At 41.1% G+C, this 17986-nt stretch overlaps 1 protein-coding gene across 3 annotated transcripts in view; it reads right to left on the reverse strand.

Annotated features, from left to right (window-relative positions):
* GRK3 (G protein-coupled receptor kinase 3) overlaps positions 1-17986 on the reverse strand; it is a 154768-nt gene that overhangs the window by 113441 nt on the left and 23341 nt on the right. The window contains exon 2 of one of the 3 annotated variants that reach the window (XM_049867062.1): positions 9279-9355. In XM_049867062.1, coding sequence (XP_049723019.1) covers positions 9279-9355 — 77 coding nt within the window. Of the gene's footprint in view, positions 1-35; positions 6145-9278; positions 9358-17986 lie in introns of those variants that run through there. The other 2 variants (XM_049867065.1, XM_049867063.1) reach the window with 2 other exon arrangements.

A 17986-nucleotide genomic window follows, 5' to 3' on the forward strand; every position in this document is an offset into this window, starting at 1 on the left:
CTGAAACCAAGGTGCCAGCCAGTCTTGGTTCTTACCTGGAGTCTCTGGGGAGGAATCTGATTCCAACCTCATTCAGTTGTTGGCAGAATTCAGTTCCTTTAGTTTTAAGACTAAGGACCCTATTTCCTTGCTTCATGTCTCTAGGCTCCTGGAAGACACCCGCATTCCTTCTCAGATGTCTGTCTGTTCCATCTTCAAAGTCAATAACAGTGCTTTGAATCCTTTTTGTGGTTCCAGTATCTCTGACTTCCTCTTCTGCTACTAGGCTGAGAAAATGCTGTGCTTTTAAAGGGCTCCTGTGGTTAAATTGTTGTTTTTGTTGTTAGGTGCCATCAAGCCGGTTCCGACTCATAGCAACCTTGTATGTACAACAGAACAGAACACTGCCCAGTCCTGTGCCATAGCAAAATTGTTCTTATGGTTAAGCCCATTGTTGCAGCCCCTGTGTCAATCCATCTTGTTGAGAGTTTCCCTTTTTCTTGGACCCTCTACTTTACCAAGCAGGATGTCCTTCTTCAGGGACCGGTCCTTCCTGATAACATGCCCAAAGTACGAAAGACAGTCTCACCACCCTTGCTTCTAAGAAGCACTTGGCGTTACTTCTTCCAAGACAGAGTTGTTTCTTCTTCTGGCAGTCCCCGGTATGTTCAATATTCTTTGCCAACACCATAATTCAAAGGCATCAAGTCTTCTTTGGTCTCCCTTATTCATTGTCCAGCTTTTGAATACTTATGAGGCAAGTGAAAATACCATGGCTGGGGTCAGGTGTACCTTAGGCCTCAAAGTGACATCCTTCCTTTGTAACACTTTAAAGAGGTCCTTTGCAGCAGATTTGCCCAATGTAATACGTTCTTTGATTTCTTGACTGCTGCTTCCATGGGTGTTGATTGTGGATCAAAGTAAAATTAAATCCTTGACAACTTCAACATTTTCTCCTTTTATCACGATATTTCTTATTGGTCCAGTTGTGAGGATTTTTGTTTTCTGTATGTTAAGGTGCAATCCATACTGAAGGCTGTGATCTTTGATCTTCATCAGTAAGTGCTTCAAATCTTCTTCACTTTCAGCAAGCAGGGTTGTGTCATCTGCATATCACAAGTTGTCAATGAGTCTTCCTCCAAACCTGATGCCACATTCTTCTTCATATAGTCCAGCTTCTCAGATTATCTGCTCAGCATACAGACTGAAGAAGTGTGGTAAAAGGATACAACTCTGATGCACACCTTTCCTGGTTTTAAACCATGCAGTATTCCCTCGTTCTGTTCTAAAGACTGCCTCTTGGTCTATGTACAGGTTTTACATGAGCACAGTTAAGTCTTCTGGGATTCTCATTCTTCGAAATGTTATCCATAATCTGTTATGATCCACACAGTCAAATGCCTTTGCATAGTCAATGAAACACAGGTAAATATCTTTCCAGTATTCTCTACTTTCAGCCAAGGTCCACCTGACATCAGCAATGATATCCTCCATTCCACGCCTCTTCTAAATCAAGCTTGAATTTCTGGCAGTTCTCTGCCCATGTACTGCTGCAGACTTTTTAAAATTATCTTCAGCAAATTTTACTTGCATGTGATATTAATGACAATGTTCGATAATTTCCACATTCTATTGGATCATCTTTCTCTGGAAAGGCACAAATATGGATCTCTTCCAGTTGGTTGGCCAGGTAGCTGTCTTCCAAATTTCTTGCCATAGAAAAGGGAGCACTTCCAGTGTGGCATCTGTTTGTTGAAACATCTCAATTGGTATTCTGTAAATTTCCTGGAGCCTTGCTTTATGCCAATTCCCTTAGTGAAGCTTGGACTTCTTCCTTCAATACCATTGGTTCTTGATCATGCTACTTCCTGAAATGGTTGAACTTCGACCAATTCTTTTTGGTATAGTGACTCTGTGTATTCCTTCCATCTTCTTTTGATGTTTCCTGCATTGTTCAATGTTTTGCCCATAGAATCCCTCATTATCGCAACTCGAAACTTGAATTTTTTTCTTCAGTTCTTTCAGCTTGAGAAATACCAAGAGTATTCTTTCCTTTTGGTTTTCTAACTCCAAGTCTTTACACATTCTAATACTTTACTTTGTCTTCTCAAGCCATCCTTTGAAATCTTCCATTCAGTTCTTCTACTTCATCATTTCTTCTATTTGCTTTAGCCACTCTACTTTCAAGAACAAGTTTCACGGTCTCTTCTGACATCCATTCTGGTCTGTTCTTTTCTTTCCTGTCTTTTAAATGATGTTTTGCTTTCTTCGTATATGTGTCTTTGATGTGATCCTATAACTCGTCTGGTCTTCGATCATTAGTGTTCAATACGTCAAATCTGTTCTTGAGATGGTCTCTAAATTCAGGTGGAATATACTCAAGGTTGTACTTTGGCTCTCGTGGACTTGTTTTAATTTTCTTCTGCTTTAACTTGAACTTGCATATAAGCAACTGATGATTTGTTCTGTAGTCAGCCTATGGCCTTGTTTTGACTGACGGTATTGAGCTTCTCCATCGTCTCCTTCCACAGATGTAGTCAATTTGATTCCTGTGTGTTCCATCTGGCGAGGTCCACATGTATAGTCATCATTCATGTTGTTGAAGAAAGATATTTGCAATGAATTAAGTTGTTGGCCTTGCAAATTCTATCATGCCATCTCCGGCGTCATTTCTGTCGCCAAGGCCATATTTTCCAACTACTTACCCTTCTTTGTTTCCAACTTTCACCATCTAATCACCAGTAATTATCAGTGCATCTAGATTGTATGTTTGATCAATTTCAGACTGCAGAAGATGGTAAAAGTCATCAATGACTTCATCTTTGTCATTAGTGGTTGGTCCATAAGTCTGAATAATAGTCGTATTCACTGGTCTCCCTTGTAAGCATGTGGACATTATTCTATCATGGACAGTGCTGTATTTCAGGATAGATCTTGAAATGTTCTTTTTGACAATGAACACGACGCCACTCCTCTTCCATTTGTCATTCCCAGCATAGTAGCCCATATGACTGTCGGAATCAAAATGGTCAATGCCAGCCCATCTCAGCTCACTAATGCCTAAGATATCTATCTTCAAGCATTCCTTTTCATTTTTGACAACTTTCTTTTTTCCTAAATTCATACTTCGTACTTTCCACATTCTGATTATTAATGAATGTCTGCCGCCATTCCTTCTTCTCATTTTGAGACATGCTACATCAGCAAAAGAAGGTCCTGAAAGCTTTACTCCTTCCACATCACCAAGGTCAACTCTGCTTTGAGGAGGCAGCTCTTCCTCCGTCTTTTGAGTGCTTCCAACCTGAGGGGCTCATCTTCTAGCACAATGTTCCCCTGCTATTCATAAGGTTTTCACTGGCCTTTTTTTTTTTTTTAGAAGTAGATTGCCAGGTCCTTCTTCTTAGTCTGTCTCTGTCTGGAAGCTCTGCTGAAACCTATCTACCATGGGTGACCCTATGGTATTTGACATACCGGTGGTATAGCTTCTAGCATCACAGCAACATGCAAGCCACCACAGAACAACAAACTGACAGGCGAGTGGTAGTTTGTCTCTGTACCCACCCACTGCCATCAAGTCGATTCCGACTCATAGCGACCCTATAGGACAGAGTAGAACTGCCCCATAGAGTTTCCAAGGAGTGCCTGGCGGATTTGAACTGCAGACCTCTTGGTTAGCAGCCGTAGCATTTAACCACTACGCCACCAGTATAGGGGTTCATATTGTACTTTTGTGTATGATTGAAAATGCTCTTAATAAACAACTCCATTTAAGAACTTTCATTCATTAAGCACTGACTAAGAACTAATCACTGGGTTAAGGGCTTTGCACACATTTACTTGCTGAATCCTCACAACAGTCTTATGGAGTAGATGCTTATCTCCACTTCTTTATATGCGGAAACTAAAAGTCTTGGTGGCACAGTGGCTAAGAGCTTGGCTACTAACCAAAAGGTAAGCACTTCGAATCTACCAGCCACTCCTTGGGAACCCTCTGGGGCAGTTCTACTCTGTCCTACAGAGTTGCTATGTGCCAAAATCGACTCAATGGCAACAGGCTAATAACATATCAATCAGACCAGGATGCAGCCAACAGATCTGCTAATCACCCATTATAAATGAAATATTTCTACATTTTTCATTTCAACAGAACACATGTAGCACACGTAGGAGGACAGTCCCCAACCCTGTGACAACCATTTGCATTGTGCATGCTGGAAAGGAATGGGAAGAAAGCAGAGACATTGATAGTATGCATGGCAGAAGGTAGAAGAGAATCAAGAGAACCACAGAAAAGCAACAAGGAAAGAGGGTGAGGGAAGGAGCAAGGCACTCACACAGGGAGTGAGCCACGGAAGGGGCAGGTGGAACAGATGGGAAAGACAAAGGGGAAAAGGAACGTGCTGAAACACGAAGACAAAAAAGAACTAGGGAGTCAGACAGAGCTACTTCTGCCACAGCCCACCTTCCATTCTTCCCTAATCCCTATTTCAGCCAGAAAATGAGAAAGTTACAAAAGGAGAAGGGAGGAGACAAGCACTAGACACAAGGAAATAAAGCATATAACTATGTCAAAACATAATTACAGACTTGGGTCCAGTTCTTTCACCTTGTACTGTCTCCCAGTCCCCCAGTCAGTTGCTGTTCTTTCCTGTGACTTTGCAAGTTTAAGTTTAAACTTAGCTTCTCATGAGCACCTCCAAGGTCACAAATTGGAGGGAAGTGAAGAACAAATGATTTTATTTAAAAAAAAAATTTTTTTTTTAATTTTTAACAGTCTTATTGAGATAAAACCCACATACAGTCAGTGCCCAGTAAAGCAGATCTTGGGGAAGAATCAAAGGTAAAGAATAACGCCACACTAATGCCATTAGAAGGAACACTGATGGCACAATGATTAAAATGCTTGGCTGCCAACCTAAAGGTTGGCGGTTTGAACCCACCCAGTGACTCCGCAGGAGAAAAACATGGTAATCTGCTCCTGTAAAGATTAAATTACATCCTAGTAAACCCTACCGGTTACTGTGGGTCAGAATCGACTGGATGGCACCTAACAACAACAACAGCAACGCCATTAGGGGCTCACATCAAAGGCTCCCGGAATGAGAGTCAGGGAGGGTCTCAATGAAAACCATGGAAAAGATACATTTTGGGGGTCTACTGTGTTGTGGGGTACTGGGGTGGACAGGAAAGGTGTTACAGAAGGGACAGAAGGGCAGAAAACACAAAAGAAGAAAGAACCCTCAATGTACTTCAGAAACTAGAATCAGAGCTGCTGGAAACAAGGGTTTGTTCATCCATGGCTTCATGGCTCCAAAATTCCATGAGAATTTAAAATTCTGGTCTACCTTTCCCCTCTTTTGATGAGGATTGTCCTATACAACCTTTGATCAAAATGCCCAATAATGGTAGCTGGGCACCACCCCAGAGGTACAGTGAGAGTAATGAGTACCCAGGGCAATCTCTATGTTGTGGCCTCCCCCACCCCATTCAAGTGTCTAGAGGCAATCTCTAAGTCACCTCCTACCCCCATTTCAAGATGAATAGGCATTGATAGTGGGGATACGTCAGTAGAAATGCCTTCTCCTCTCTTGTCCGGCTCCCTCAGTCAGGCACCTTTCTTATTTATGGCACCCTGGAATGCCATTCCTCACCTCGTCTGGCACTCCCTTCTACTTGCACCTGAGGGCAAGTGTCCCCTTTTGGCTTCCCCGACCATGCCCCTGCACCATCAATTCTTCTGATCTCATGGTAAAGGAGGCAGTTGTTCATGAGGTAATTAGCCACATATTCCACATCCTCCTCCTACTCCTGACTTTCTTCCTCTGCTCCTCCAGGCGAATAGACACCAATGGTTTTGCCTTGGATTCCCACTTGCAAGCTTTTAAGACCCTATGCAACGAACTAGGAGGTAGAACAGAAGGTCTAAACACGTTACTAGGCCAATTAACTGGGATGTCACATGAAAAGATGACCCTAAACCTCCAAACCAAGAAACCAAATCCCATGAGGTTTTTTAGTTATGCATGAACAGCCTCAGCAGCTGTTTTTTTTTTTTTTGTCATTGTTGTAAATACACCTGTCACACAACTTTTGCCAATTTAACTTTTTACAGGTGTACAACTTATTGATGACAATTACAATAATCAGTTGTCAATCAATTCGGTATTTCCTTCATCATTAATTCCCCCTTCCCCCCTCCCTCTTGCCCCTGGTAACCATTAATAAACTTTGTTCTCTATACATTTGCTTTTTTTGTCTTTTTATATAAGTGAGGTAATACAATAGTTGTCCTTTTGGCTTATTTCACTCAGCATAATGTCTTCCATATCCATCCATACTGTAGCATGTCTCAAGACCTCATTCCTCCTACTGGCTGAGAAGTATTCCATTGTATGTATGTACCACATTTTGTATATCCATTCTTCTGCTGATGGGCATTTAGGTTGTTTCCACCTTTTAGCTATCATGAATAGTACTGCAATAAACATTGGTGTACAAGTCTACCAGTTATATCTTAATAATAAGGAATCAGTTGTTCAAATAATATGGGCAAAAGGCTTTGTTTTCACAGCAGCATTATTCATAATAGCCTAAAGTTGGAAATAACCTAAACGTCTATCAACTGATGAATGAATACATAAAATGTCACATATTTATACAATGGACTATTGTTCAGCCGGAAGAAGGAATGAAGTGCTGATATGTGCTATAATGTAGATGACCCTTGAAAACGTTACGGTAAGTGAAACGTTATGGTAAGTCAAGGGAGCCAGTCACAAAAGACCATATACTGTATGGTTCCTTTCATGTGAACGTCCAGAACAGGCAAATCCACGGAGACGGAAGGTAGATTAGTGGTTTCCAGGGGCTGGGGGAAGCAGGGAAGAGAAAATGATTGTTATGGTGGGGTGGGGTCTCTTTTTGGAGTACTGAAAAACCTCATCTAAAATTAGATTGTGGTGATGGTTACACAACTCTGAATATACTAAAAACCACTGAACTGTGCACTTAAAATGGCCAAATTTTATGGTAGGTGAATTAGAGCTCAATAAAGCTGTAAAAAAAATAAATTTTAAATTTTTAATAAATAAATAATTCCTCCTTTCCTTCCCTCAAAGGTAGTTTCTCTCTCTTGTTATCTTATAAGTTCATTTTCTTTTTTTTAGTACAAAATAAAAAGCAAATGGGGGTTCTCTTTTGTTATGTTAATGAGGGAATACCAGAGAGGGATGGATCCTAAACCTAATCACTTCTGAGTTATAAAAAGAGCAGAACAGACACAGAGACACACACAAGGGGAAGACACCACATGAAGACAGACACACGCAGCAAACATATCTGCAAGTCTAACAATGCCAAGGACTGCAGCAGCTACTGGAAGCTGAAATAGAAACAGAAGGACCTCCTCCTACAGTTATACCCTAGCATTTGGACTTCTAGCCTCCTGAACTGTGAGAAAATAAATTTCTGTTCTTTAAAGCCACTAGATAACTGAGGCACTTATCATACTTGGACAAAAAAGAGCATCGTGTTTTTTAAAACTATCCATTTCTTGCCAGATGACCCTCTACATCCCATTTTACATCCAGTGTTTCTTTTCCAATAGTATTTAAAGAATTATCACAGTAGAAAGGAAGGAGAAATGGAAATCAGAACAAGTCACTTCACCTCCCAGTGTCTACATCTCCCATCTGTATATAAAAGGGATAACCCAGAATTACCCAGAACTCTCAGTCACAAAGGGACCTATCGGTCTACATTTACTAATCATGGAAACAGAATTCTTTACAGAAATAGAGCTCTAGGGAATGTTAATAAGACCTTAATTTCTTGGAATATTAATAAAGTGATTTCCTCCAGCAATAAAATAATCTAAAAACTAAGATGCACAATTCCTCAGCAAATCATCTGAGTAATTGTGGGAGGAAACTGCCAGCAAAGAAAGCAAAGAAACATTGCTTTTCTTATGTTCAGCTATGCTGATTTCATGTAGAAGCCCTAGAATTATCCACTTAACCCCCTCGCGATGGGAAGCCTGACAATATGGCTGGATGTCAGGCCATATAATAAATCCTACCCTGGCTGAGAACAAAATATTGTTGAGGAATTTCCTGGACAGGAGGAACTGTTTTATGGGAACAGAACAAAAAAGAAGGAAAGCATGTAGACAACAGTTATTATGGAACCCTGCTGGTGGCCTTCTCTAAACAAACTGCTGGCCTTTTGGAAGGCAGATGAGAACACAATGTCTCTCTTCCTCATTGGCCTTGAGACTCCACACTAAAGCAATCCCTATGGGCTCCTCACAAGTTCCTCCTCCATTAACTGCTGGGTAACTTCTGAGCCTTCATGGTGCAATGGTTAAGCACTCAGCTGCTAAACAAAAGGCCGGTGGTTCTAACCCACCAGCAGCTTCACGGGAGAAAAGACCTAGTGATCTGCTCCCATAAAGACTGCAGCCTAGAAAACCCTACAGGGCAGTTCTATTCTGTCACATGTGGTCATTATGAGTAGAAATCGCCTCAACACACCCCAGCACACGACACATCTGCACAGGCCAAGACTAGCACTGGCCAGACCCGCTGGGTACTGGTCAGGGACAGGTCAGCTGCTAACCTCTATGTATACACACACACACACACACACACATACACACACACATATACATATATATACACACACAAACACACATACATATAGAGGGAAGTCCACATGACTTGCTTAGGAGGGATTCCAAATGAAGCCTCAGGAATAACTGGTGTAGTCCTGATCAGTAAGAGCTGCATACAAAACCCATGAATGTGTGAACATGGATAAGGTTAAGTCGTCCAGTCTCATCCCTTGGAAGGATATAGCCAGCCACAGGAGTGGAATATTGTTTATGAAGACACATGCCAAATCCCTGTGATCACAGACAGTAAAGCAGCATTGGAGAAGCCGTGGACCTCAGATGAGTGTGCGTTTAAGTCCTGAAGGAGGGTGGTGCAGTCATGTTAGCAGTAAACAAGGGGCTCAACAGAAAGAACTTCTTTCTGGTTATCGAGTATCCAATCCTTTCATTTTGGCAACCCCCCAAACTGCCTTAAAATAGAGCCAAACTTGTCTGTCTCCCAAGTGTTAATTCACGAGGTATCTATTACCAGGAATATAAATAATCATCAAGTATCATGTTAAGTCCATGGCATTTCCTTCACTCCCAGCCTTAGCTATAAAGCATACAAAGTATTAGGGGATACGTTTAGCATCACCTGGGATCACTATTGAAATGACAACATGCCAAAGGGATGAGCAGGACTTACCAATTTTCTGATTGAAAATCTTGTCAAAGGTTATTTCCTTTCTCTCCTCAAGATACTTCTGCATCACACTCCGGATACTAAAAGACAAAAGCGGCACACTGCTATATTTCTATATTTACATTACATTTAACGATATGGTCTGCACCATGAAGAACCATCCCTAGAATGAAAAACATCCATAAAAAAGCTGCCATCAAGTAGATGACAACTCATAGCGACCCCATGTGTGTCAGAGTAGAACTGTGCTCCACAGGGGTTTTCAATGGCTGATTTTTCAAAGTAGATCACCAGGCCTTTCTTCTAAGGCACCTTTAGGTGGACTCAAATCTCCAACCTTTTGGTTAGCAGTTGAGTGCGTTAACCACTCCATGAAAAACATACCAAAAACCAAAAAACCAAACCCAGTGCCGTTAAGTCGATTCCGACTCGTAGCGGCCCTATAGGACAGAGTAGAACTGCCCCACAGAGTTTCCAAGGAGCGCCTGGTGGATTCATCTGCCAAATCCGTTTACCCACTACGCCACCAGGGTTTCCTGAAAAACATACAGATGTCCTAATTCAAGAATATAAGCTACAGTGAAGCCTGTGAAAGCCAGAACCTGTATAAGGCTTAAACCTGTAAGGGAAGGAATTCCAAAATATTTTCCACTAATACAGAGTGATAGAAAAGTGGTTGAGACTGCACCCTGTCAAAGGCGGAAAACTTGCGAGACCAGGAAAAATAAGGCAGTCCATTGAGTTCCAGCTCACATGGGTTTCAATGCACATGTGAGACACCTCTCTCTGACATCCGTGGCTGCATGAAATGACTGACTAGACTAAAAGCTGGGGACATTATGGTCCACTATTATCCTCACCCTGCGATGCAGGGTCAACCTTACGTGTTAGAAACTCCACCATGGAAAATGACTTAAGAATGTATGTGAGTATGTACTTACATAGTGGGTTGCTATTTAAAAAAGAAACATACTTGTTACTTGGTCTTTAGATATATAATCATTCTTTTTTTATTATTTATTTCTTTATTTTTGGTGGCAATATATATAACCAAAAACACATCCATTCACAATTTCTTCATGAACAGTTCAATGACACTGGTTACATACTTCACGTTGCGTCACCGTTCTCAGTATTTGTACCCATACTGTTCTATCATCATTAGACTCTCTGCCCCTTAAAGTTCTCATTTGTGCTTAAGATTAACTGTTACCAATTGAACTCATATACGTATTTCTTTATAAGAGCACAATGCTCAAGGCAAACATTCTTTGTAAATTGAGCTAAAAACTGTTGCTTAGTTTAATGACAGCTTCGTGAATAGTTTGGTTCAAGGTTTAAATATTATCTCCCAGCGATAGATTCAGGGATTCCCCCAGTCTCAGTGGATCCAGTAATGACTTCATATCCATCGAGTCAATTCTGACTCACAGCGACCCTATAGGATGGAGTAGAACTGCCCCATAGGGGAGGCCTGGTGGCAAGCAGTTAAGCATTTGGCTGCTAACCAAAAGGCTGGCAGTTCGAATCCACCAGCTACTCCTTGGAAGCTCTACTTTTTGGAGTCCTGGTGGCACAGTGGTTAAGAGCTTGGCTGCTAACCAAAAGGTCAGCAGTTCAAATCCACCAGCCGCTCCTTGGAAATGCTATGGGGCAGTAATGACTTAGGAATTTTAAAAACCCCTCCTCAACACCACCACTCTCCAAAAGCCATATAAGCTTATTCAAACACACACACACACACACACACAACAAATCATAGACTTGAGATTTATAAACTTCTTTTCAAAGATAAAAACAGAAGCAAAAGTTCCCTGGGTATATGATTAATATTCAAAAGTCAATCACATTGCTATAGATCAAAAACAATTCACAAGAAAACAGTTTAAAAAAGACCTCATGCAATAAAATCGAAAAAAGATCAAATACCTTGAAATGAATCTTTCAAAACATGTATAAGAACTTTACAGGCAAAGTCTACCCAAATATATCCATAAAATCAATGTAATTTCCGTTAATATTCCAAACTTGGAACTAAAAATAAGGTCACAACCTACACGATGGTTTTGCATATTCAGGTGAATTCAAGAATTTCTGTTCTCACGCCATTTGAAGAATCAAATCTTTTGATTTGCTGTCCCTAAAGAGTCTTTGACAGTTTGGATATTAATAATAGTCATTCACTCAAAACATAGTCCCTGCATCCTTTCTTTGAGCCAAGCACTGTGCTAGGCACTAGAGCTACACAGTGAACCTTACCAGGTCCCTGCCATGAAGGAGCTCACACTCTAGAGGGGGTGACAGGAGTAAACAAGTCCCAATATAGTATGACATGTCTGCTTCAACAGGGCAATTAAGGTTGGTGGTTCCAACCCATCCAGTAGCTCCGCAGGAGAAAGACCTGACGATCTGCTTCCATAAAAATTACAGCCAAGAAAACCCTATGGGGCAGTTCTACTCTGTCACATGGGGTTTCTATGAGTTGAAGAAACATGACAGCACCTAACAACAACAAGGGAAACCAGCTCACTATGGCTGAACTATAGCATCTGAGGTGTGATTGGCAAAGATGAAATCAGAAAGAAAGGATCTTCTAGTCATGTTAGTCCTTATATGTCAAAAAAAAAAAAAAAATTGCCATCAAGTTGATTCTGAATCATGGCAAAACCATGTGTTACAGAATAAAACTGAACACCATAGGATTTTCTTGGCTGTAATCTTAACCAAGACAGATTGCTAGGCCTTTCTTCCACGGTGCCACTGGGTGGGTTCAAACTGGCAAACTTCAGGTTGTTGTTGTTGTTAGATGATGTCGAGTTGATTCCAACTCATAGTGACCCTGTGTATAACAGAACAAAACACTGCCCAGTCCTGCACCATTCTCACACTCTTTGCTATGTTTGAACCCACTGTTGCAGCCGCTGTGTCAATACATCTCATTGAGGGTCTTCCTCTTTCTCAATAGCCCTCTATTTTCTCAAGCATGATGTCCTTCTCTAGGGATTGGTCCCTTCAGCTTAGCTGTCACGTACAAACCATTTGCACTAAATAGGGGACTTATGAAGCACTGGTGGTGCAGTGGTTAAGAGCTCAGCTGCTAACCAAAAGGCTTACAGTTCAAATCTGCCAGTTGGAAATCCTATGGGGCATTTCTACTCTTCTACTACAGGGTTGTTATGAGTTAGAATCAACTAGATGGCAGTGGGTTTTGTTTGGTGTTTTTTTTTTTTTCTTTTAGGGAGCTTACAACTGGACCAATAAGAAACATCATAAGTGCAGAAAATATTGAAGCTGTCAAGAATTTCATTTTACTTGGATCCACAATCAACACCTATGGAAGAAGCATCAAGAAATCAAATGATGTATTACATTGGGCAAATCTTCTGCAAAAGACCTCTTTAAAGTGTTCAAAAGCAAAGATGTCACTTTGAGGACTAAGGTGCGCCTGACCTAAGCCATGATATTTTCAATCACCTCATATGCTTGTGAAAACAGGGAAGACTGGAGAAGAATTGATGCCTCTGAATTATGCTGTTGGCAACGAATAGTGAATATACCATGGACTGCCAGAAAAACGAATAAGTCTTTTCTTAGAAGAAGTACCCAGCCAGAGTGCTCCTTGGAAGTGAGGGTGGTGAAACTTAGTCTCATGTATCTTGGACATATTATCAGGATGGACCAGTCCCTGGAGAAGGACATCATGCTTGGTAAGGTAGAGGGTCAGTAAAAAAGAGGAAGACCCTCCACAAGATGGATTGACACAGTGGCTGCAACAATGGGCTCAAACATGGCAATGACTGTGAGAATGGCAGAGGACCAGGCAGAGTTTCATTCGGTTGTGCATAGGGTCACTGCTGAGTTGGAATGAACTCAACAGCGCCAATGGCAACAACAAGGGACCTTAACTCATGTTAAAAAAAAAACCATTGTCAGCGAGTCAATTCGATTCACAGTGACCCCATGTGACAGAGCAGAACTGCCCTGTAGGGTTTCCAAGGCTGTAATCTTTATGGAAGTAGACCACCACATCTTTTTCCCACAGAGCGACTGGTGGGTTTGAACTGCTGACCTGTCCGTTAACAGTCGAAAGCTTTAACGACTACGCCAGCAGGGCTCCAAGTCACATTAGTCGACACCAAATAATTGAATAAAATGGACAAAGGACAACAGCAATTTTTAAAAATTGCACAGAGAAAAATGCCAGACCACAAATAGCCTCTACTTTTGAACTTCCTTCTTTTTATAACTACTTGAGAATACCTAAATTATAAAATAAAATTAACGTCAGGCCTTCATGGCTCTTCTAAAAGTAGGCAGTTGTTGCCATTTCTAAAACAGGACTGACAGATGAAATTTTGTGTCTTCAACTGACAAAAATGCTGACTCGTCTGATGCAAACCGCCATATTTTCTCACCACCCCCGCATGGCTCTAGGCCGCCCGCTCCCCACTGGTAGACCAGCTGAACCTCCCTACACGGTTAAACCACTCCGGAATTTTGGTAAAATGGGCCCTTCTCTAGGCAAACAGATTTATAAACAAAAAATATGCTCCGTAGAAGATCATCCAACATAATTTTTCTAACTTGTCTTTTAACTTGGTATAGGATGTCATTTGTTACATAAGAACTTTCATTTTGTGGCATCATCGTCTCCTACCTGGTTTCCAGGCTTGGAGTCAGCTTAGGGAAGAGTAATAAAAATAGTGCTAGAGTACTTCAGAGTAATAAAGCTGTACTTCCATCCAGAGAAAGGAGCGCCGTGGACATTGTGGTTAATTGCCCGGCTGCTATCTGAAAGGTTGGCGGTTTAAAGCCTCCAGCGGCTCCACAGGAGAAAAACCTGGTGATGTGCTCCTGTCAAGATTAAAACCAAACCAAACCCATCTCTGCAGAGTCAATTTCAACTCAGAGCAACCCTATAGGACAAAGTGGAACTGCCCCGTAGGGTTTTCAAGGCTGTAAATCTTTACAGAAGCAGCCACATCTTTCTCCCTCAGAGCAGCTGATCTGTTTGACCTTCAGGTTAGCAATCCAATGCTTAACCACTTCAACACCAGGACTCCTCTGTAAAGATTACAGCCTAGGAAACCCTATGGGGCAGCTCTACTCTGTCGCTATGAGTCAGACTTGATTCAAAGACACATAACAATGACAACAACATAGTCCAGAGTAAAAAAATACATATATTCTCCCACATTTTTTTTTAATATTTTTATAATTAGCTCATTAAACACTCTGGAATGTATTTTTACGTACAATGTGAAGGGATTATAACGTTATTTGAGAGCCAGCTATCATACACAGACTCAAAATGCTACCTTTCTTCATAAACAAAATTTATATACCTATACATACATACGAGCATAAGCGTACATACAGACAGGGCCTTGTATGCTGTGTCATTAAGGTGCCTAGTCCTATACCAACACCACACTATTTGAATGGCTATAACGACATTATATATTTGGTAGAGCACATTCCTGTTGTTCTACTTTCTCACATTCTTATTGGTTCATTTTGCTCATTTTCTCTTTAAGCAAGTGAGCATCAGGGTTGTCAGGTTCTTGAAAATTCCTGTTTGGCTTTTGATTGGGATTGCCTGGAATTTACAGATTAATTCAAGGAGAAGTGACATCTTCACAATGTTGAGTGTCCCTACTCAGGAACAGGTTGTTTCCCTCCATTTATTCAGATTTTCCTTTACTCCCCTTTAATGAAGTTTTGTTCTTCTTCACATTGGTCTTGTGGGCGATTAATTAGTGAGGTCTGGTTGGGAGCAACACATTAGCACACACTTACATTAAAGTAACTTTTACGAGGTGTTTTTGACAACTATTTAAGAAATTTAGAATTAGAAAGCAGTTAAAAGTAATTTTTCAGGAGTGACTTATATTGAGCAGTTACGAATAGCATGCTTAGAGGGTAGGGCATCTTGCTAATATGGTCGTTGTTCTTTCTGCTAAATTTAAACACCAGTGCTATACACATTCAGGATTTGAATCTTTTTTGTATTCACAAAGTGGATATATTTTTCTATATATCTTAATAATATACACAATATAATGTAATATATGTAACATATTTCTTAGTCGGCTTCCTCTCTTTAACAACCATCTTTGCATTTCTCATCCTTCTGTGGGAAGCCTCCAGGTAAGAGGTTGTAAATCTCTATGTACTGTTTGGAGCACGCAGGGCTCTTTGGGTGCAACTGAGTTTATTAAAACTCTACGGACATCCTCGCAATCAGCGTTGTGGAGCCTCTTTTTGAGTCATTTAATACCATTTCCAAAAAGCACATCATCCTCCCTCTAGTCGCAGGTGTTCGTGATTCGGTTCTTTTTGCATCTGTGTATGATGCTGTCATAGGCATTTACGCCCCAAGACACATTACACCGACAACTGAGGTTTCCACTGGCCCTGTGAGAATATAACTGTGATCTTCACACTTAGCCACCTACCCTATTGACTTTTTTAATTCTTGTGAAAACTTTCAAACATGCAAAGGAGTACAGTATAATGAACTCCCATATCCCATCATTCAACAACTCACTCAACAGTTGCCAAGATTGCAGTCTTCTACTTCTACCCTCTTTCCCTCTATTCTTCTGAAGCTTTTTAAATCAAATCTCAAATCACATGTCATTTTACTTCTACTGCTTCAGTTTATGTTTCCAAAAATTATGGACATTTTCCTTATATAACCACAATTTATTACCACCCTGGACCCCACCCTGAAAATAGCAATAATTCCTAAAGATAATCTAATATCCAGTCCCCTAATCTAATTTCCATGCTTCTCGCAGGTGCCTTTTGTATGGTTGGTGGCTCTGAATCAGGATTCAGTCAAGATCCACACATGACTTGATGGTTACAGCTCTGAAATCTGTTTTATTCTCCCTCTCCCACCACCTGCCTTTATCTTCATGTTGTTGCTGTTAGGTGCTGTCAAGTCGATTTCAACTCATAGCAACCCCATGTGTCCAAGAAGGACGGTCCCACAGGGTTTCTTAGGCTGTAATCTTTATAAGAGCAAATCACCAGGTCTTTCTCTGGAGGAGCAGCTGAGCGCTTAACCATTGTGCCACCAGGGCTCCTTTTTATCTTCATACCAGTGACTTATGAAGGATGCCAGGACAGCTATTCTAAAGGATCACCCATCTTGGATTTGTCCATTGGCCTCCTCGTGAGGTCAATTAATTTGTTCCTTTATCTCCATATTTCTTGTAAATGAAGAGTTAACTCTAAAAACTTGATTATATTCAAGTTCACCTCTCGGGGGCAGGCTTACTAAGTGGTCTTGTCTTTTCTTATTGTCTTACATAAGGAGGCACACAGTTATTTCACTCTTAGTGATATGAAAATTATTTCATAATTTCAGTTGATGGGAGTCTGATCTCTCCATTTAAAATTCCCCACCAATGAAATCTGGCAGTGATTATGGGCGATGGCTGCACAACATGATTACTGTAACCGACGTCACTAAATCATATAACTGAAGAATGCTGAATCAGCAAATGTTGTATATATTTTTTACAATTAAAAAAAAAAATCACTACCAAGCTTTCATTCAATGGTCTCAAACACTGAGGATATTAAGAGTTGCCAAATGGTGATTTTTCTAATTCCATCATTTCTTCCACATTCATTTGCTGCAATTCTTCTGTAAAGGAGAATTTTCTCCCATCGATTAAGACTTTTGGATTACCCTACAATGTAATTGTCACAGGAGAGGGAAGATAAACGCTTAATTATTGACCTCTTAAACTTCAACTTTCAGAAACAGAGTTGGTGCTGATCAACAAAGGAGTTATATTTTGCTGTTCTGCTTGAGGACTTCTTTTTTGGAAACCATGGGTGAATTAGTTTTCTGTTGCCGCCAGAACAAATCATCACAAACTTGGTGGCTTAAAACGACACAAATTTATTGTTTTGCAGATCTGTAGAAATCCAAAACGTATCTCACCAGGCTCAAATCAAGGTGTTGGCAGGGCTGCATTCCTTCCAGCGCTCTAAGGGAGAATCCTGCTAACCTGTTGCCGTGGAGTCAATTCCAACTCATAGTGATCCTGTAGGTCAGAGTAGAACTGCCCCATAGGGTTTCCAAGGCTGTAATCTTTACAGGAGGCAACTGCCACATTTTTCTCCTACAAAGCAGCTGGTGGGTTCGAACTGCTGACCTTTCAGTTAGCAGCCAAGTGCTTAACCACTGTACCACCAGGGCTCCTTGGGGAGAATCCTAGAGTTCCCTTTTCCACTTCTAGAGGCTGCCCACATCTCCTGGCTCATGGCCTTCTTCCTCCATCTGCAAAGCTGGCAATCTGACCCTGATTCTCCAGCCTTTCTTACAATTACACTAGGCCTACCCAGGTAATGGGAGACAATCTCTTTATCTTAAAATCATTGGATTAGCAATCGTAATTCCACTTGCAACTTTAATTCTCCCTTGCCATACAACATGTTCTGTCTTCCAAATCTGTCTTGGAAGAAGTACAGCCAGAATGCGTCTTAGAAGCGAGGATGGTGAGACTTCGTCTTACTTACGTTGGACATATTATCAGGGGGGACCAATCTCTGAAGAAGGACGTCATGCCTGGCAAAGTAGAGGGCCAGCAAAAAAGAGCAAGACCTTCAACAAGATGGACTGACACAGTGGCTGGAACAATGGGCTCAAACACAGCAAAGGTTGTGAGGATGGTGCAGGCTCCAGCAGT

This window comes from Elephas maximus, chromosome 22 (genome assembly GCF_024166365.1).
Source record: "Elephas maximus indicus isolate mEleMax1 chromosome 22, mEleMax1 primary haplotype, whole genome shotgun sequence".
In the NCBI taxonomy this organism is placed as follows: Eukaryota; Metazoa; Chordata; class Mammalia; order Proboscidea; family Elephantidae; genus Elephas; species Elephas maximus.